Genomic DNA, 15,764 nt, shown 5'->3' on the forward strand with positions numbered 1-15,764 from the left:
GAGGCCGCCGGCCACGGGCGCGAGGCGGCGTGCGTGCCCAGCCGCGGGACACGAAGACGAGGCCGCCGGCCGTCGGCACAAGACTGCCGCAGTGGCTGCTAGCCGTGGCGTGAGGCCACAGGCAAAGGGGCCACGGCGCGGAGGCCGCCTTCCGCTGCACAAGGCCGCACGGGAGGCCATCTCCGGGCCGCTGCGGGTCCGTCGGCCGCGGCTCAGGGCCACGGCGCGGAGGGCGCGTGTCCTTCGAGCATAGGCCGTGCGGGGTCACGGTGAGGAGGCAGCCGGCCGCGGAGTCGCCAGCCGCGGGCTCTGCTGATTTCGGCCTTGGCCGTGGCTGTGGCTGCGTTCGTCGTGCTGCTTCGAATCAGCGAGCACGCGGCCACATATGGGTGTGCAACTGCCATCAAACCACAGCCACTGGGACTGGGACACCACTGCGCAGCGGCATCCATGACCGTAGAGAGGTAAAATCATGATAAACTGAAGAAGATCATACGATGGTTACCGTCCTTTATCTTCCTCCCGCTTGAGTTCGTTCTTTTCCTTGCCGGAGCCCATGACGGACGCCGATGTCTCCAGCGATTCCAGTGGCGAACTCGATCCATTGTTTGTTCCTTCTATCTCGATTCAGTGGAGGCCAATTCTTCGTCCTCCCGTCACAGCAACAGTGCCATCGAACTCGTCTCAGCGGAGAAGCAGCGTGCATTGCGGGGGAGACAGCGATGCCGGCGATCTTATCTCCGGTGAGTCCTTCAACAGCAACGCCGGCGAACTTCTCCGGCCTTGCTCATTGGTGGAGATAACGCCGACGGTCTTGCAGTGAAGACAACGTGCAACTGCATCACCAGCCGTCGACGTCTTCTTTCTTTCTGGCCCGTAACCAGCGGAGAGCAAACGTGCGTGATAACGTGTTAGAATTGAGAGAGCGAGAGACAGCGAGTTAGATGCAAATGATTCTCTAAAGCCCATGTGGGCGGTTACAAGGGTGAGAGAGAGAGGGATGAAAAGATACCCCTTGCATTAATCCTTAATTGATCACTAAATACTAATTCTCAACAGTAACATAACTCTAACACCAGACGATATTAACACTTCGCATCCCATTTTAACATTTTCAGCCACATCTAACTAAGCCGACTCTTTCTTTCAAAGCGAGCTAGATCTACAATAAATAAAGAGGTATAGATGCATTTTGTTAAATAAAACGCTAAAGCATCTCTAAGAGGTTCTTTATGTGATTTTTTATCATAAAATTTAGAAAACAAACAAAAATACATGCTCCAATAAACTCTAAAATCACGCTCTATTTTTTCGCTCTTCAAAATTACCCTTCTCGATCTACACTTTTGGTGAGGCTACGTGGCTTCTAAATGCAATATATGTTGTTTTGCATAACTTTTTCACACAAGAAAAATTGTAATAACCTATTGGAGTGTATAAAGAACAATAATTAGAATAAATTCCACCGACCACAATAGATAATAACCAGAAGCCTTGTTATCAAAATCACATAAGGTCTAATGCAAAAATACCTAGCACTTCCCAGCCACTGCCCACACCAAGGACACCGCTCGGTCCCCCTCTCTTCTAACCAGCGATCTCGTTGGCAGAGGAGCAAGGACCCAATTCCCTTCCCCTTCGTAGTTTTTTATTGGTTCGTGAATCCTTGTTGATCTAGGATTTGGTTTCTGATTTTATAGACGAGATGGTGGCGACGATGATACATTGGAATAATGTCTCTCCGGCCTCTCCCTACCTCGACGACGTTCGATCTAGCGGCGGCGAAAGGCCAATGAGAGTTTGGTATATCAGATATGTTGTTCTTCAAATTTGGCATTTGTTGTGGTTATCAGAGGGAGCAGTTGGTTGGCTTTCGACACAACGATGATGACCTCTTCTTTTGGTCGGTCCTACAGCAATGTCTGACATCTTCAACACATTGTTTTGATGGCGAAGGATTGTAAACTTGCGTTCTTTGGAGGATTCCTCTAGTCAATGTTATTTCAGTGGATACTAGATCTCGTTGTCAGTGGCGAATGGCTATTTCGGTCTTCAAAGCCTTATGTTGGTGAGGGTCTTTGCAGGTGTCCCTCTTCTTTGTTGTCTTCACAGTGTGATCTTCAAACTCCGGCAGGCAGTGGAAGTTCTAAGGAAGAAGACGACCGATTTGGTCTTTGATGTACTCTTGTTTTTTAAGGTCATTTTGTGTCTTTTTATTTATTTTTTTACCAGCCTTTATTTTTCTTGAGATATATTAGATGTGACATTGCAGCCTCTCCGCAGATTTTGCGGGGGAAAGGCTTGTCTCGGTTTATCCTTTCCCCAGACCCTACTCATGTGGAAGCCTCCGGCACTGGATCTGCCCCTTTTTATATTAGATGTGACATTCTTTTGAGTGTCTTTATAGAAAGAACAATAATTTGTGATTCCGTTTGAGATGAGACATGCAAAGAAACCATTACTTGAATGTCAACGCGAGATATATATATATATATATATATATATATATATATATATAGAGAGAGAGAGAGAGAGAGAGAGAGAGAGAGATTAAATTAAAATTTATATATTTTTGGAGTTACTCTAAGATCATTTTTAAAACTAAGAAGGTAGACTTCGGTGTCGCTATTCTCCGTTAAACACAATGCAGATAGACATATACAAAGAAACCATTCATTGAATGCCTCTTTATCAGAGATAGATAGAGAATAAAATTTATATATTTTTGAAGTTGCTCTAAGATCATTTTAAAACTAAGAAGGTAGACTTCGGTGTCGTTATTCTCTGTTAAATGCAATGCAGATAGACACGTACAAAGAAACCATTCATTGAATGCCTCTTTATTGGAGACATGAGAGATACATAGAGATTAAAATTTATATATTTTTGGAGTTGCTCTAAGAGCATCTCTAAGAGTTCCCTAAATCCCCTCATAATCCTTAGTTTTTAGAAAGATTAGAAAAATACCCTATCCAACAACTCCTAATACTTCTTCCTAAAATTTAGGCACTTGAGAAATCTTCCCCCGTTCTGCGTAACTTTACGCGGACGCGACCTCGCGCGGATACGGCTTCCCGCGCGGCGTCCTTCTTCCAGCGATTTCTTTTGCCGCGAGTCTCTCCTTCCCGCCGCCGCCGCCGCCGCCGCGGAGCCTCGTGAAGTACACGAACGATCTTGCACTCTTGCCCACGTCGCGGAGGCTCGTGAGGTACACCACCGCCTTCCGCTCGCCTCCCGGCGGCCACAGGGGCGACAACTTGGCGTCGCGGCCCTTGATTCGCGTCCATTTGATCTTCTCTTGGAACGCGATGATGTGGGCACGGACAAGGCCGGAAAGCTCTGGAACGTCGCCGGTGGCATGTCACATGCATCTGCGTCCTCCCGCAGCTGCTGCCTGGGTGTCTCGTTTTCGGCGGCGTGGTTGTTGTAGCTCTTCATCTACTCCACCGACAACGTCGCGTGCCTGCACGAGCCCGAGTGGCGGGCGCTGCCGGCGAGGCTGAGGGTGCCGAGAATAGATACGGTCCTCAGCCGCAGCCACTGGCGGTCGAAGGAGGGCAGCGGGAAGCTCCGGCGCGATACGAAACTATATTCAAGTACCATTTGCTCTTGTGTATATGTGTATATTCAAGTAATGCTTTTGGCCGGCTACACGCCTGCTTGCGTGCTCCTGTTTGCATGGCACTGTTTGCTGGCTTCAAGGTGAAGCTGCTGCTTGCTTGGTGCCGTCTCTGCTTGACTAGGCGGCAGCAAGCTGGCCGGGGTGGCCCGGTGGCGGCGGCGGCGGCTGGGAGTTGGCGGCGACGGCAGGGAGGTTGCGGCGTGAGAAAGGGTTTGGCGTACCCCTTGCAGTCCCGTGATAAAAAAAAGTCGGGAAAATTGATGTGGGACTCAAATTTATTTTTTTAGAAGTTATTTATTGGAAACTGTTGAAGATGCCCTTCTTTTTTCCTCCCAATACCTTCTTAGAAGTTTGAAAACTATATGTTTTTAGAAGAAAAAAATAAGGAACTGTTGGAGATTATCTAAGATCATTTCTAAAACAAGGTAGACTTTGTTCTCCGTTAAACACAATGCAGATACACACATATAAAAAAAGCCATTCATTGAATGCCTCTTTATCAGAGGAAGGAGAGATATATAGAGATTAAAATTTATATATTTTTGAAGTTGGTCTAAGATTATTTCTAAACAAGGTAGACTTTGGTATCGCTATTCTCCGTTAAACGTAATGCGGATATATAGTATGTTATAGAAACCAAATGCGGTGTGGGTAGATAATTGCCGAATATATAGCTGCACAATAACTGCCAAATTTTATATACTACTACTCCTATAAATAACCTCAACAGCTGACACGAGAGAACGAATTAGGCTTTAGGCTCGATCCGATTTGTTCGCCTCGACTAGGCGCTCACGCGTACGCCGCCGCGGCGCCGCCCCCTCCACCGCCGTCGTGCGGGAAGGAGGAGGGAGCTCTTGATCTCCGTGGGGCGTGTGGGACGCACGCACGACGAGCGGGGCGGCCTCCCCGGTCGGTTGTTGTATCCAACCTGAATCGGGGGAATTCCAGGAGACAGGTGAGCATTGCGCCGCGGTTCTTCCGTTTAGTCGTCACTGGGGTCGGGTTCCGGACTCCCTGTTAATTATTTCGTCCCGTGATGGTTTCGGTAGGCCTTTGCGTAGTAGGAAAATAATCCAGCGGTTTGGTTTTGTCCTGCGGAGGCTTACAGTTCTTCCGACACTGGACTATTGCCAGTGGCGGATCTAGGATTTCAATCATGGGGGTACGGATGAAAACGATATAGTCAACGAACATGGATACGACATAATTAGATCACTAAACGATGATAAAATAGTTGTGATAAGTTACATGTTTTCAACTTTCCATAATTCTAATATACTAATACAAGTTTCCAGCTAAAGCTTCACACGCCGTTCCGCCATGGCTTGAAAGCGTTTAATGATATCTTCATTGCTTACATGTCGAAAAAAGTCACGCTCAATAAATGTGACCAAACAATCATTTAAGTATTGATCACCCATCTTATTCCGAAGCTTGGTCTTCACATAGTTCATTCCTGAAAAGACTCTCTCAACACTTGCAGTAGCTACGGGAAGACGATCAACATCATAAATTCCCTCTTCTCACTGCATCTTGCTCATTGGCAGAATATTGGATGATGGGGATCCTCTTTCCAGGATCATGGGGAAGACGATCAACATCATAAATTCCCTCTTCTGTCTCTTGTTCCTCATGTATTTCTTCGTCACTAGGATTTTCAGGTTTTGCTTCTTGATCTTCCATTTCCATCTCCTGTGTCTCATGTATTTCTTCCTCACGAGGAATTTCAGGTCCTACTTGCTGATCATGAATAATTAGTTGATTTGGAGTGGAAGAAGACACCTTTTGTGCTTTCTGTTTCTGAGCATGAGCATTCCATAGAGATGCTGTTATTCCTCTTCATGCTACTTGATCCTTGATGTTCTGCAGTCTGCAATAATCGGTCAAATTAGAAGATAGAAGAGGGATTCCACAAACTAGAACTCATTATTGATGGGAATATTCCGGTAAAAAAATGATTGATCAGTGATCGCAATAGAACAAGATTGAATTTTTACCCTTTGCAACTTGTCAGTTTGGCAGTTCCTTGGCATATTGGCGTATCGTGTAGGACGGGCAGACGGCCGGAGGAAAGGTCGGAAATCGAAAGCAGGCAAGCAGCGCCTCAGCTAGCCAGCCGGCCGTCAGACAACGACCGAACGACGACGACGAGGGTTTCCGTCTTTGCAGCGGCGGCGGGCGGGGTTGAGGAAGGAGTTGTATCGCTATGAGCTGTGACGCGTCGTTTCGTATTCGACAGATCGGCAAAGTGCTTATTATACGTCAATATGTTTGGAAATGGGCTGATGTACGTTTGAAAATGGGCTGCAGCTGGGCCTAGAAAGAGCATTATACATATACAAGATATTAAAGAATATATATACTTGATTTTTTTCAGAAATTTTGGGGGGACAGCTGTACCCTCATGCTACTACTGTAGATCCGCCCCTGACTATTGCTTTGGGATTAGTTTGTTACTTTAGCTGGGAATCAGAGGTTTTACGGAAGGAATGGTGTTACTAAGATTCTAGTCTAGACAGTATTCCTGGTACCATGTGAACATATATAGTTCTCTGTTCTGGATGTTAGTTGATTGCGACACTGGAATATGTATGTTTCTTTTGTTCTGCAATGCCTGCCTGGTACCATGCATGTCTTACAGCCACTAGGCACTAGATGCCTGCAGCATGTACTCTACAGACTAGGGATTATGCGCACTGTCCACAAGACCACAAAACCCTTTGGAATTGTGTAGCCTTACTTTGGATGTCTCTTTTTTTTGTAACTCTGGCCCACTACTGAAACAGAGACTTATTATTCCAGTTTCTTGTCACCGCAGGAAGGAAAGGAAAAGTTGGGAGTGCTACAGAGCTGACTTCTGCAGGTGATAGAATAATGGCCAGCGCTTACAATCCTGGGGATGGTAGATCCTCATCAACTGAAGAGATGCCAAGTGGTCAACAGAATTATTCCGAGAATTCTCTATCTGAGTGGAGGTCCAGTCAGCAAGTTGAGAATAGAGTACCATCCACCTCACCAGCTTACTCGGACACTGATGATGATGATTGTGGTATGTTTTCTAGCTCTTCTCACATTTGTCTGTGTTTTACTTTGCAAATGCTTTTAGCTAGATCTTTGTAATCTTCCTTCTGATGTTATGACCTAAGTAGGCCAGCTAGATCTCTCCATTCCTAATTAAACCGTTCCATGAAGTTTCTAATTAAACTGATTTTAGTTATGCTAATACTTAACCCAAACCTGGCTGGAACCTTGTTCCATATCTAAAAAAACTTAACCCAAACCCATGTATGATTCAGCGGCTCAGGAAGTCTTAATAACAATTGCAAAATGCAATAAGATGGATGCCGACTTAGATATGTTACCTTCAGGGAGTTTAGTAGGTCACTGCAGTTTGTTTGGGTTACTTATATTAGGCTTAGGGTTATTATATAATGAGCTGCCTGATGAACCTGGGCCATTGTTGGAGCTTGTACCAATGGGCATTCACTGGTTTGGTGTGGGCAAGAACAGTGTGACTAGATATGCACTAAGAAGGTGATAACTGAAGGGTGTGTTTGGTTTGAGGAATTAACTTATCCTAGATGGAGTGATGCATCTGGTCCATTCCTCAAATTTGGTGGAATGTCCTCATTCCTCATACTAGTACTAATTATTAGCTTGTGAGGGATGGGGTGGCCATGGATCAACCCATTCTATTCCACAAACCAAACAAAAAACTAGAGAGTGAGATGGTGATCGACCACATCATTCAACCAACCAAACACCTCAGAAGTGCCCTGTATGATGAAGGTCCAAGAAAGTGGAACTGTTGGAGTGCATATGGACGTTGTTCTGACTTTTTGGTCGTGGGGTTTCTCCCCATATTTTGTCATTTAGATCAATTACGGTTACACCAGTTAAAACTTATGGGGTTCTCTTTTGGGCCTCGGTAACTAAGTAGTTAAGCTGCTTGGATATATGTCATATGTTAAACTTTTTTAGAGTACAAGAAGCATTACTCTTCCAAGGACTGGTGGAATACTAAATATGCAGCCCTATTTCATTTGTTACACTGGCAGCTTGTTCTGTTGCATTCAAGAACCTTTAGCATTATAATTTGCTGTCCTAAAAGGCTTCGACTTAGGCGATGCTTATTCTAAAAAGGTTTTTACATTATAAACTATGTAGCTTCTTGTATGGTGTGTGAACATGACTGAGTTGGACATTTCTTCAAATTTGCTTGTAATTGTGTGGAGATGATGATTACTTTTGCTTTCTTAATATTCTGCTGAATTACATGTTTCTGACAAGCTGATTTGTGTCATTTTTGCATTTCAATCATTCGCAATATTTAAGTCTTTGCCATCAGTTGGTGCTTGACCTGTTAATTCCATTGTCTTGTATTATTGTATAGGACCTAGGCCTTCTGAACTTTATGGAAAGTTTACATGGAGAATTGATAATTTCTCCCAAATCAACAGGAGTGAGCTAAGGAGTAATTCCTTTGATGTCGGCGGATATAAGTGGTATGGTCTTTTTGTTTGCATTAATTGGACTCACCATCTACTTTTTATATTTTTTCTACTACCAGCATGTTTCTACTATGCTGTATCTGGGCTTCTTACTTGCCTGCTGGGTGTGATTTGGCTATTAGTTTTCAGTGACTTTACAAGGAATAGCTGTTAAGTAGGGAAGTTGTAAACACAACAAGGTTTTAATATTCAGCACCGGTTCCACTATTTGCATTATTGCATATATTATTTGAACTACAAATTATGAAAGCTGACCACGCATTTGACAAGTGATTGAACAACTTAGGTGAAAATAATATGTAGCCTTGAGCACAGATGACCCTGTGAGTTGCCTGGTTGTTGAAAATAGGTTCATTAGGTATCACAAACTCACAGGGACCTTGCATCTGTTAACAATTTAACTTACTGGTACTACAAAACTTCCTAGCAATGAGATGCAACAAGTTCGGATGTCCTTGGAAGAGTCTGAGGAGAAGGTTACCAAACTTAAGAAGGACCGGTACAATATGGATTTAAAGATATAGCTTGAGCGTACCAAAGCTGCAATCAGCAAGAGAGAAGAGCAACATCAAAATGACAAGTACATATCGCTTCAGCGTGCCCTACTGGAGGCAAAAGAACGGAGAAAGCACAGATTGCCGTGCTGAACAAAGCGTTATCTGATCAGCGTGTTCTCTATGCCCAGAAGATAGAACAGGAACGTGATCTCGCAAATGAAGTCTTACAAAAGGCCTGTGAAGAAAAATTATGACAACATAAAGAACGAACGACAAAAAAATGACTCCATGATTAATCAGGCAAGGGCACAATTGGTTGAGTTGGAGAATGAGCGCTCAAAGTTGAAGTCTCTGATTGAGTCCTTGATCCAAAAATAGGAGGTCTGTGGCAAGATGAATGTCGAGGTAACTATGGTACTCTATTAATTTATATTTTGCATTATATAGACAGCCATCTGAACGCCTCGAATGTTTGGACTTTAAGGTACAAGATGGGATGATTTATATGCCATGGACGTACTTCACGATAGTAGTGGACAACTACAGTCGCCCAATATACGAAATTTTCGTATAATTTTTATGTAAGAACTCGTTGTGCTCAAATGATCCTTATTCGTGTAATCCCTACATGCAGGATGTGGTTATGAAATTTAAGTTTCACAAAGTGAAGGAACTTTATTCTAATCTATAGAAGTACGACCTTCGTGGTGAATTGAGAGAGTTTTCAATTGTAAGGTCAGCCATTACTGTTAAGTTCGCCACCTTCACAGAGGCCTTGAGATGGCATGGATACATAAGAGACGTAGAGGTATACTTCCTCAATCCTGCTCCTTGGAGTGAGCCATCAACTGGATTGGTAAAGATTGTCGGACCAGAAGAGGTAAACCAAATAGTGCATGCTCATGCTCAAGAGGGGACTAAGATTTGTCATCTGTACCTAGTGAGTAGATATGAAGATGGTGACCCGGACGTGAGTATTTGTTCCTCATGACAAATATCTACTAAACACAACCATTCATCAAGCACTGATGTTATAACATCTCATCGGACTCCTATGAAAGCGTTGATTCCATACCACACTCGTCCTGCATTACAAGTCATTAGATGTTATAACATCAGTGTTTGATGAATGGTTGTGTGTAGTAGATATTTGTCACAAGGAACCAATACTCACGTCGGGGTCACTATCTTCGTATCTGCTCACTAGTACAGATGACAAATCTTAGTCCCCTCTTGAGCATGAGCATGCACCATTTGGTTTACCTCTTCTGGTCCGACAATCTTTACCAATCCAGTTGATGGCTCACTCCAAGGAGCAGGATTGAGGTAGTATACCTCTACGTCTCTTATGTATCCATGCCATCTCAAGGCCTCTGTGAAGGTGGCGAACTTAACAGTAATGGCTGGCCTTACAATTGAAAACTCTCTCAATTCACCTCGAAGGCCGTACTTCTGTAGATCAGAATAAAGTTCCTTCACTTTGTGAACCTTAAATTTCATAACCACATCCTGCATGTAGGGATTACACGAATAAGGATCATTTGAGCACAACGAGTTCTTACACAAAAACTATATGAAAATTTCATATACCGGGCGACATTAGTTGTCCACTGCTATCGTGAAGTAGGTCCATGGCATATAAATCATCCCATCTTGTACCTTAAAGTCCAAACATTCGAGGCGTTCAAATGATTGTCTATATAATGCAAAATATAAATTAATATAGTACCGTAGTTACCTCGACATTCATCTTGCCCTGTTGTTGGATCAAGGACTCAATTAGGGAATTCAACTTTGAGCGCTCATTCTCCAACTCAACCAATTGTGCCCTTGCCTGATTAGTCATGCAGTCAAATTTTTGTCACTCGTTCTATATGTTGTCATAATTTTCTTCACAGGCCTTTCGTAAGACTTCATTTGCGAGATCACGTTCCCGTTCTATCTTCTGGGCATAGAGAACACGCTGATCAGATAACGCTTTGTTCAGCACGGCAATATGTGCTTTCTCCATTCTTTTGCCTAAGTCAGAATGCTCTTTCTGTACCGCTTTGTCCAGCAGGGCACGCTAAAGCGATATGTACTCGTCATTTTGATGTTGCTCTTCTCTCTTGCTGATTGCAGCTTTGGTACGCTCAAGCTGTATCTTTAAATCCATATCGTACCGGTCCTTCTTAAGTTTGGTAACCTTCTCCTCGGACTCTTCCAGGGACCTCCGAACTGGTAGTGGGTCAATGAAGGCGGTAATGGTTGTAATGTCTGCCATTGGCAATCCATATTTTGGGGAGAAAATTTGTAGGTTTTGCATTTATTGCATGGGAAAGGCTATTGTAATGGTAAAATGATGTATTTAATTTTGTGCCATATGTTGTTTGTTATATGGCCTTTCTTGGTCTGATATAATTTTAACATTTTTTCTCGAACGATGTTATTTGAACATTTACTGCCATGGAGAAGAAAAGCTATTGTAATGCTAAAATTATGCATTTAATTTTATATCCCTTTTTTGTTTATTATGTCCTTTTCGATCTATATATTTTAATTTGCTTTTAGTTTTATCGGCTGATACTTGTTGCATCATATTTTGAGATCTATCAGTTGAGTTTCAGGTATATCTTAATTTACCCACAAGGATGTGATGTCTGCAATCACCTCTCACTCTTTCTTTGTGTTGCCAACCATGATAAGCTACTCCCAGGTAGATGCATAATTTGATGCATTGTATTCGACTCACTTCAGTTTGTGACTCCTCTATATATCTTCAATATGATTTGCTTTTGTTCAGGATGGAATCACTTTGTGCAATTTACAATAGCTGTAATTAATAGAGACCCTAAGAAATCTAAGTATTCTGGTGAGTTCAATGAACTACTATCTGGCTTTCCTAGTGCCTACAGCTAAAATAGCTAGCTTTTGCTTGCCTTCTACAACTGTAGTTTACGGAAAGTAGCATTTCAGATACACTGCATCGGTTTTGGAAGAAAGAGCATGATTGGGGGTGGAAAAAGTTTATGGAACTGTCAAAATTACATGATGGCTTTATTGTTGAGGATGTTCTTACCATCAAAGTCCAAATTCAAGTTGTCAGGTATCTGTTTTCTTTGCATCTTACTCTTACATTCAATGGTAGCATCAATGTTTTTCAAGTGGGATTCTGGGAAGTATCTGTTAACTTTGCATAACCATGTCTGCTTCTGCATTCTAATATTTGAGGGAGAAGACAGACCGTCCATTTCGTTCCCTTGATGGCCAGTACCGAAGGGAACTAATTAGGGTGTATCTATCAAATGTGGAACAAATTTGCCGGCGCTTTATTGATGAAAGAAGAAGCAAGCTTAGCAGGTTGATTGAGGATAAACTGGGTTGGTCCAGGTTAGATAAACTTATGAACGGCGCATTAGTGTTTTATGACCAGTCTCATTTCCAAGCCATTTTTTATTTTTGATTTTTTTTTGGTGTATTGCAGTTTCAGTGGATTCTGGCTAGCAATGGATCCAAGTGTGCGTCGGCACATGACAACGGAAAAGACTGAAACTATATTGAAAGTTCTAGTGAAACAATTCTTTTTAGAGAAAGAAGTTACATCAACCTTGGTAATTGACTCACTGTATAGCGGACTTAAGGCACTAGAATACCAGAGCAAGAACAAAAAGGGGATACCTAAACTAACAGAGACAGATGCTCGGAGCACTCCAATGGTGCTTATTGATCAGGACATGTTTATTTTGGCTGATGATGTGATACTTTTGCTTGAAAGAGCTGTGTTGGACACACTACCACACCAACCATTGCCCACAAAAGATGATGAAGGAACACAGTACCACACAAAGGTATGCATGTTTCTTTGATCCCTTACACATTGCTTTATAAGGTAACGTGCATCCTAGATGATTCCATCTTGTGGGCGGTTGACTAGAACAGCTATTTGCAGATGTACTTTTTTTACATGTTCAATATCAAAACTGAAAGCATTTTCATCATGGTGTGCAAAGGCCCACAAATTTTGAAATTTTATTCGTATTACATTCAAAATTACTTTCACAAAATGAACTCAGCCGTGAAGCTATGGAGGAAATAAATGTTTATATGTACCATTTTGCTTTGGAATTGGGCCTGAACCTATGAGTCGTTTATGATTATTATCTTTCGTAGTTACAAAATGAGATATACTTATTCATCATTCATGTTTCCCTATCCAATTTATCTCTTTATGTGTTTTATTCTACTGTATGTATGGATCCCTAACAAATCCCCTTATTGTAGGATGACAACTCAAGTGACGAGTTCGACAAAGATTCTATCGAGCGTGATGATAGATGGCTTACAGAGTTAGGCTGGAAGACACTGGAACTTTTTGCCTTAGCTCATATATTCAGGTAAGCAAACTTTTCTAGTTGTTTGTTCCAATATTTTGCTTCATGAATAGATATTAGGTCAGCCACCCAAATTGTTGATTCATGGTTCACTTGAGGTGCGTGCCTTTTTTATGTTGCTTATTTTAATACTCCCTCGATACATTGCTTTTAATATGCAGATACATTGTAAAACTAGAAAAGACATGGAGGGGGTATATGCTAGTGCAGAGTTGCAGAAATTCTATGTCCTGTTTGTTTTGTGTCTAATTGTTTCAATTCATCAGGTTTTGGAAAAAATATGTTTCAAAAATCTTTTACTTGGATAAACATAAATCTTCTGATGAAATTCATAATTCAAATCCCACTTCAATTATGGTTATTTTGCATGCTCATCCTACTTTATTAAAGTCTCGAAACTCTTGAAACAGCCGAACAGAAGTGGCATACCAAGAGGCGATGGCTTTGAAGCGCCAAGAGGAACTCATTCGTGAAGAAGCATCTGAGCGAGCTGGAATTGGACTTAAGGCAAAGCGTAGTGCTGCTGATAAGAAAAGGCGTGGCAAGAACATGTGAAGTGCTATATTTTCTAAAAGAACACAGCAATATATAATTCATCAGATGCTATGCTATTGCCATATGCTGTAATCCCTCATTTGCCGTGAATAGACTTATATGCCACCGTTCTTAGATTCTAATCTCGTGCATTCTCTTTGAGAATTAATGTAAGAACCAGAACAAGAAAGATTGAAGTGTGTTTTTCCGTTGATTGATCGGGTTTATATACATGTTAAATCGCTGCCATGGTATGAATGACGTCGGCTCGGTAAAGCCTATCCCTGAACGGATGTAATCCTTGCTGGCGGCGTCGGTGATTACAATATCCTGATGGCTGGATCAATCTCTTAAAAGACGAAATCTGCACCAACAACTCTGGCCTATCATTTTGCCACGTTTCTGCACCCAAAGCAGGCTAAAACCTCGGGAATCTTCTCGACGCGTCCGCTCGCTCGGCTCGATGAGAAGGGCCGAGAAGGGCGGCAGCACGGGTAACCGCGCAGGCCACCGGCGAGGCGGGCGAGCTCACTGGCGAAGCGGCGAGGCGAGCCGAATGCGACCTTGGCCGCGGGACACCGGATGCCCGCAGAGCATCATCGAGCTGTGAAGCCGTGGACGAGCTGTGGGGGAGTCACGTGCGCCTGGAGCCGGCCGGGGCCACCTCGCCGCCACGCCGGTGGCCGAGTGGCCACCGTGCCGCGTTAGGGAGCGTGTCCGCCCCGCCATGGCCGGGGGCCTGGGCCACCGCACCGCCGCACCGTAGGGGCAGACCCTCCTTGTAGGTTTGTCTGCCGGATCGGCCGACGCGCACGCGGACACCACGAGGCAAGCGCCAGCGCCGGCGTGGCGTTGCGCTCTCTAACCTGCGGTTAGCTTTGCGCCGGCAGCTTCCTCGTGTCCTTCTCCTTCCACGAGCCCAACGCCGAGGAGGACAGCAGCAAGGTCCAGGCCTTCCTCGGAGATGGAGAGCGCCATCAGGGACCATCTGCTTTGGGCCAACGCCACCAACCAGGAGATCGACCACGCGCTCAAGGTGAAGCCCTGCCACACTGATCACATGTTTGTGTTTCAGACGCCCTGATGAGTTTTTTTTTCTGTTATCAATTGTTGTCATTGTACTGTCGTATATTCAAGAGTTGCTTGTTTTAATCATGTAATATCCAAATTTGAAATTATCCAAAATTCCCATAAAAGAAAACATTCCAGTGATCCAGCCAAAGCTTATGCTAACTATGACCATTCATTTTCTGCACATGCCACTCTAGCTTGCAGTGAAAGAATTGCAGAAGATTAATTCCTTCAAAGCACCACGCGAGAAGCTTCTATGCATCATGAGCTGTTGTTAAGTCATCAATAACTTGCTTCTGAACATATCAATGTCAAATGATCGAACATTATCTGAGGCTGATGAATTCCTTCCTATTCTTATCTATATTACTATCAAGATAAGGCCAATCCTCGGCTGCACTCAAATCTGAAGTTTGTTCAGATCTATTAGAAGAGAAACAAAGCTAATTCGGGAAGTCGAATATTGGCCCCGTTCGCTGGTCTGAAACTTGGCTGAAACTGACTGAAAAACACTGTTCCGGCTGAATTGTTGTGAGAGAAAAATACTGTTCCGGCTGAAAAAAGAAGCCGAACAAGCCATTTTTAAGACAAGCGAACGGGGCCAGACAAACCTCATTTCAGCAAAGATGTTTATAATAGATATCAATGCTCGCTCACTATCAGTAGTGGAAATCGAGTTTCAGAAACATATGGAATCACCAAGACTAGCTACTCAAACAGTTTCTAGCGGAGTATTTTTTATATTTTTATCTTTTTTATTCAATATTTTTATAATAACCACATTTTTTTTTTGCAGAGATGCTTTCCATCAGAGCCTTAAAAACGTTATCTCATCATGTAAAGTACCTAAGAGCCCAAGCGGTGAATTCAGGTCCATTCAAAACAAAATAAAATTTTCAGGCAAAAACATTATTAGTAGCACTGTTCATATTTGTTTTTTCTATATTAATTATCTTGTAATACTGCTATTTATTCTCCACAGAAGCTAAGTAACACTAAAGGCAATATAACGTACTCTTTCACTGCCACTTTTATCTATACAGCTAGCTCCATGATGCAAGCATCCCACGGGACCGCGCTTTCTAGTCTGTATGGATCTTGATCGGAGGGAAGAGATCACCCTCCTGTGGTTGGTTACTTGACATTAATCAATTGC

The 15,764-nt window shown here is 43.1% G+C and overlaps 1 protein-coding gene across 5 annotated transcripts; it reads left to right on the forward strand.

The window, feature by feature from the left end:
* Nucleotides 1–15,622, forward strand: LOC136508450 (TNF receptor-associated factor homolog 1a-like). 5 transcript variants are annotated; one of them, XM_066503127.1, is made up of 12 exons: nt 4,365–4,580; nt 5,109–5,286; nt 6,444–6,674; nt 8,019–8,130; nt 11,240–11,328; nt 11,416–11,484; nt 11,589–11,718; nt 11,844–12,002; nt 12,097–12,460; nt 12,894–13,006; nt 13,414–14,573; nt 15,405–15,622. In XM_066503127.1, exons 3-11 carry the CDS (start codon nt 6,500–6,502, stop codon nt 13,556–13,558), a joined length of 1,356 nt encoding a protein of 451 aa, XP_066359224.1. In that variant the 5' UTR covers nt 4,365–4,580; nt 5,109–5,286; nt 6,444–6,499; the 3' UTR covers nt 13,559–14,573; nt 15,405–15,622. The 5 variants fall into 5 exon arrangements, with proteins under 5 accessions (XP_066359227.1, XP_066359224.1, XP_066359225.1 ...); XM_066503128.1 differs by having other exon boundaries at nt 5,173–5,286; XM_066503130.1 differs by lacking the exons at nt 4,365–4,580; nt 5,109–5,286 and adding an exon at nt 1–464.
* The last annotated feature ends 142 nt before the right edge of the window (nt 15,623–15,764 follow it).

This window comes from Miscanthus floridulus, chromosome 15 (assembly GCF_019320115.1).
Source record: "Miscanthus floridulus cultivar M001 chromosome 15, ASM1932011v1, whole genome shotgun sequence".
Lineage (NCBI taxonomy): Eukaryota > Viridiplantae > Streptophyta > Magnoliopsida > Poales > Poaceae > Miscanthus > Miscanthus floridulus.

Excerpts from the sequence above, each read along its gene's own strand:
- LOC136508450 (XM_066503130.1), top strand. The coding sequence starts at position 6,500 with ATGGCCAGCGCTTACAATCCTGGGGATGGTAGATCCTCATCAACTGAA. Across the intron at positions 6,675-8,018 it reads CACTGATGATGATGATTGTG|GACCTAGGCCTTCTGAACTT; the intron begins GTATGTTTTCTA and ends ATTATTGTATAG. Across the intron at positions 11,329-11,415 it reads CCATGATAAGCTACTCCCAG|GATGGAATCACTTTGTGCAA; the intron begins GTAGATGCATAA and ends GCTTTTGTTCAG.